Here is a 4,660-nt window from a genome sequence, read left to right as displayed (position 1 = left end):
ATTGCATGGATCCGGCCGCACGTCATGGGCTGGGCCTTGTTGCCCTAGTTACTCCTATAAATACCACATGGCTGTGAAGAAGAAAAGGGGAGGCAGAGTAGAGAGGGGAGGACGAATTTTGGAGAGACCATTGCTGTAGTTTTACTTTTCATAGTTAGGTAGGAGTAGTCGCCCCTTATGGGCATAGCAGTTTAGTTTTCTGTTCATGTTTTCTGCGGCACTTTTGGCCGTAAGTACCCTTTTGCCTTAAGTAAGTTTCTATTTCAATTTTTACTTTATGTTTTCCTTTATGTATTTTGTTTGTGTTATTTACTTTATGTTTGGCTAAGATTTATATTCTGATTTGGGCAAGTTGATCTAAGCATGAACACTTAACTCGAGAGGTCTAATTTGGGCATAATAACTGTATGAGCATATTCCCGATACACTAGGTTTGATTCCAAAAGGGTTGTAACAACTTGGTTAATTAATTGGTCACTAGTTATCTAGGGAGTTCTGACCACAAGTAATACTTTGGGTAAAAGGCGAGTTGCCATCGACCTCCAAAATAGTACAACGACTGTTGGAGCCGTGACTGCTGTGAAATTTCGGCGTAAGAGTCAAGTGGGTCTATCTAGTTCTTAAAGCATTCTGGGCAAAGCACAACTAGCGATAGACCATCGCAGAGAGCGTGGATGTTGTCCGGGGTAGTTGATTTCCATTAGTTGACCCTTCTAAGGGATCATAAACTGAAAGGATAGATTGGACAAGGGGTTTTTGCGTGCGTTACGAGTGACAATAGGGGCGCAACAATTCTTATGCCTATAACCACTGGTATGCAAGTATAGTGATTAATCTTTGCACCAATGATCGAGTGTCTAGTTCATGTTTAGTGATTCGAACCCAAGTCAGAATTGTTTTGTTATTTGATTTATCTACCTTTGTATTTCAGTTTTAGTTGGAAACCCCGTTCTGCCCATAAGCACGTTGTGGTCAGAACACTACAGAATACAAACCTTTTCTAGTGACACCCTTGCAGGAGAAGTTACTGCTCAGTTCCCTGTGGATTCGACTATGGACTTACCACTAGCTAGTCTAGTTGTGGGCACAGGATATTTTATTTGCACGAAGCTCAAACAACAGCTTCATCAAATTGGCGCCGTTGCCGAGGAACTGAGTGCGCTAGTAATTTCTTTTGTGAAATTTTGTGTGAGTTTTGCCTTAACATTTGTGTATGTGTTGTACTAGGAGTGCAGGCCACAAGGAGCTATTATTGTTTGATCCCAAGATTGAAAGGACCGCACACCGAAACAATGGAGAACGACATTGGGCAGAGCAAGAGAGACAGGTGAACAGGAACCAAGAGGGAGATATGGTCAGAGAAGACAATCCGGCCAATAAGACCCTTCGGGAGATGATGTTCCCAAACAATCTGAACCTCCGACCTATGGGCATAGTGTTGCCAAATATCACTGGGAATTGGGAGTTGAAGCACACCCTGATCCAGATCTTACCCAAATACAGTGATATGCCCGGAGAGGACCCTATGCGGCACTTGCAAGATTTCGAGATGGCTTGTGGAACTATCCGCACCGCATTTCCTGCCCTTACTGAGTACATCCGACTCCTTACTTTTCTGTTCTCTCTTCAAGAGGGAGCGAGGGAGTGGTTGTACATTTTGCCCGAAAGCAGCATTACGACCTGGCAGCAGTTGCAGCAGAAGTTTCTCGAAAGGTACTTCCCAGTCAGCCGGATCCAGAGCCTAAGGACCAGAATAAGCAACATCAAGATGGGGGATGGAGAGATCTTATATGACTACTGGGGAAGATTCAAACAAATGCTAGCCAAATGCCTACAACATCAAATACCAGCCCACGATCTTGTTCGATACTTTGTGGGAGGACTTCGAAGGCAAGAAAGGCAATGGCTGCATGCTGCATGTGGAGGATCCATTTTGAACAAATCGGCAGCAGACGCATTCGAACTTATAGCTAATATGGCGGAGGAGTCAAGGGATGAAGAAGGCACAATAGAGAGAATGTCACCACCAGAACCATCGTCTGCCCAAGACGATAAGATTGACAAGCTGTGCATTGCCTTGGAGAAGTTCATGAGCAACCAAATTCCTTTGATCAAGAAGCCGGTGAAAGCATGCCAACTTTGTATGACATACACCCATGCAACGGATGAATGCCCTCAACTCTATGAGGATGAAGAAGAAGTCAATGCTTTGGGACAGCTGGGAAGCAACAATGGGGGATATGGCCAGAAGCCTTTTGACCCCTACAGACAGCAGTGCCCACAGCAGCCTTCACAGGCAAAAGGGCCTTCCTTGGCAGAACTTGTGCACACGATGGCACAAGAAAACATGAAATTCCAACAAGAAACCGAAAAGTTCATGATAGAGACAAGGGGAGGAATGCAGAATATCAATGCCCAATTATCCCATCTTGCCCAAATGATCGCTCGGATAGAAAAGAAGCAGGGCAAGCTTCCTGCCCAGGTGGAGGTTAAGGAGGTCAATGCTGTGATGCTGGTGAGTGGGGAAGAATCCTGCCCCAGAAAGCACCTCTCGACCAAATGGATGTTATGATCCAAGAAAGCCAGACAGAGGACTATGCCCAAGACGAGGATATGGAGGAAGCTGCTGAAATGATGGATACCCTCAAGGAGGAAGTGGGATACACAGAAGCCCTTAATATTTCCACCATCGGACCAGAGGACAAGTTGGAGTCGCCACTCGAGAGTGCACCCAAGCTCGAATTGAAGAATTTGCCCAAGCACCTGAAGTACATCTGTCTGGGCGAGAATGAAACTTTGCCCCAGATCATCAGTTTGGAGTTAAGCCCAACAGGGGAGGAGCAAGTCCGAGAGATTTTGGGCACATACGAGGAGGCAATCGGTTGGACCCTAGCGGACATCAAGGGCATAAGCCAGACTGTGTGCATGCATAATATTCTCATGGAGGAGGATGACGTTCCAGTTCGTGACCCACAACGAAAGCTCAATCCAACCGTGAAAGATGTGGTAATGAAGAGACCCTTGAAACCTCATCTTGAGCATAACCCTCCTATGGTTTTGTTTTTATTTTGTTTTGTTTCGAGTCTTTCTGTTTTTGTTTTTATTTCCGTAGTGTCTGTTCTTCGACCTCCTCTACACACCCACTTTGCCCAAAGCAAAGTGTGTGTGTGGGGAGGGTCACCTTTTTTATTTTGGTTTGTTGTTGGTATTCCTCCTTCTAACACCCTTTGCCTTTGCCTAAGGCAAAGTGTGTGAGTGGGGAGAAATACCTGTTTTTTTATGTGTTTTATTTGTGTTTCAGCATGGTTCTCCTGAAGGACGTGCGTATCAAGGGCAAGAGAGTTAGATTCACCACATCCGTAGAGGTTACGCCCACAGCAAGCTTTCAGCCATCTACCCCAGCAAGTAAGAACAAAGAGAAGTCAGAGAACACTGCCCCTTTGAGAGCAAGTAATGACGCTCATATGGGCATAACAGAAGCCATGATGATGGAGATCAGAAAAGCACTTTTTGCCTACTTTCCGAGCACTAGATTCAGGTGCCCACCTGAACTCTGTTCTGGGCATAACCCTCCCTAGGTCTTAGTTTCTTTTTAGTTTTCGTTTTGAGTCTGTTTTTCGACCCTCTCTACACACCTACTTTGCCCAAGGCGAAGTGTGTGTGTGGGGTGGGCCGAGCGTTGTTTCTTTTTCCTGTGGTTAGCCTTTCGATTTGTAATCAAATAAGCATGATTATATTCTGAGTTTGTTGTGCAAGTAGTCTAAGATTTGAATTTCAATGCATACCGTATGTAGTTGAGGACGATGGATAGGGCTGTGGGCATACCATGTGAGGTTTTGAGCTTTGATATATGTTTTCTTATGCCCATAACAGTTTTTTTCTTTCTTGTGTGAAAATTGACATCTTGACTAGGGTAATGCTAGAACTTGCCTTGATTCTTAGTCGAACCCTGTGTACATAGTCTAGGTGTGTTAAATGATTTAGGCAATTCTTTCTTTAGCCCACAAAGCCAAACTGACCAACCCTACATCTATCACTTGTGAGCCCTTTCGAGCTTAATAATTCATTTGAATTCACTGATAAATTTGCCGAAATTTGAGCCGTCCTGGTCAAACTGAACTTAAGGGCAAAAGAAGGGAAGATAGTGTAGTGGATCCTATGGGCAGGACTAGTGCAAAAATTGCAAAATGGGACATCTAATCCCAAAATAAAGATAAAGTCCAGAAAAAAAATAGAAAAAAAAAGAGAAACGAAAAAAAAAAAAGTTAATGTCTTGGTTAGTATGTGCTTAGGCCCGCAAGAATAGGCAGGGATCTTAAAAATCTGGGAAGTCTGTTGCCCAGAATGAAGTTCAGAGTGACCTTAGCCTCGTACCAAAAATTCTCACCTTACGCCTTAAGCCACATTACAACCCATGAAAGACCTAATGAGATGTACCTAGAACTTTGACTAAAGGGGGAGACAATAGAAGATAGGCAAGCCTATGGTAGAACCTAGCATGATGTCACGAGCGTAAACACGTCCCAAAAACACTTGAGAGTATGAGCGATGGGGAGGAACATCCTTACGCCCACAGACCCCTTCTTGACTCAACTGATGGCGTTGCATGATAATTTTTTTTTCTCTGATTGCTTGCATGTTTTTGCTTAGATATTCTCTT

The 4,660-nt window shown here is 44.2% G+C and overlaps 1 protein-coding gene across 1 annotated transcript; it reads left to right on the top strand.

Annotated features, from left to right (window-relative positions):
• Positions 1-1,351: 1,351 nt before the first annotated feature.
• LOC131018615 (uncharacterized) lies at positions 1,352-2,572 on the top strand. Its single transcript, XM_057947329.1, has one exon. The coding sequence runs from the start codon at positions 1,352-1,354 to the stop codon at positions 2,570-2,572; it is 1,221 nt and encodes a 406-aa protein (XP_057803312.1).
• Positions 2,573-4,660: the final 2,088 nt, after the last annotated feature.

Source organism: Salvia miltiorrhiza, chromosome 3 (assembly GCF_028751815.1).
Source record: "Salvia miltiorrhiza cultivar Shanhuang (shh) chromosome 3, IMPLAD_Smil_shh, whole genome shotgun sequence".
NCBI classification, from domain to species: Eukaryota; Viridiplantae; Streptophyta; class Magnoliopsida; order Lamiales; family Lamiaceae; genus Salvia; species Salvia miltiorrhiza.
The sequence above is the reverse complement of the archived record's forward strand: the minus strand, read 5'-3'. Positions and strand labels throughout refer to the sequence as shown.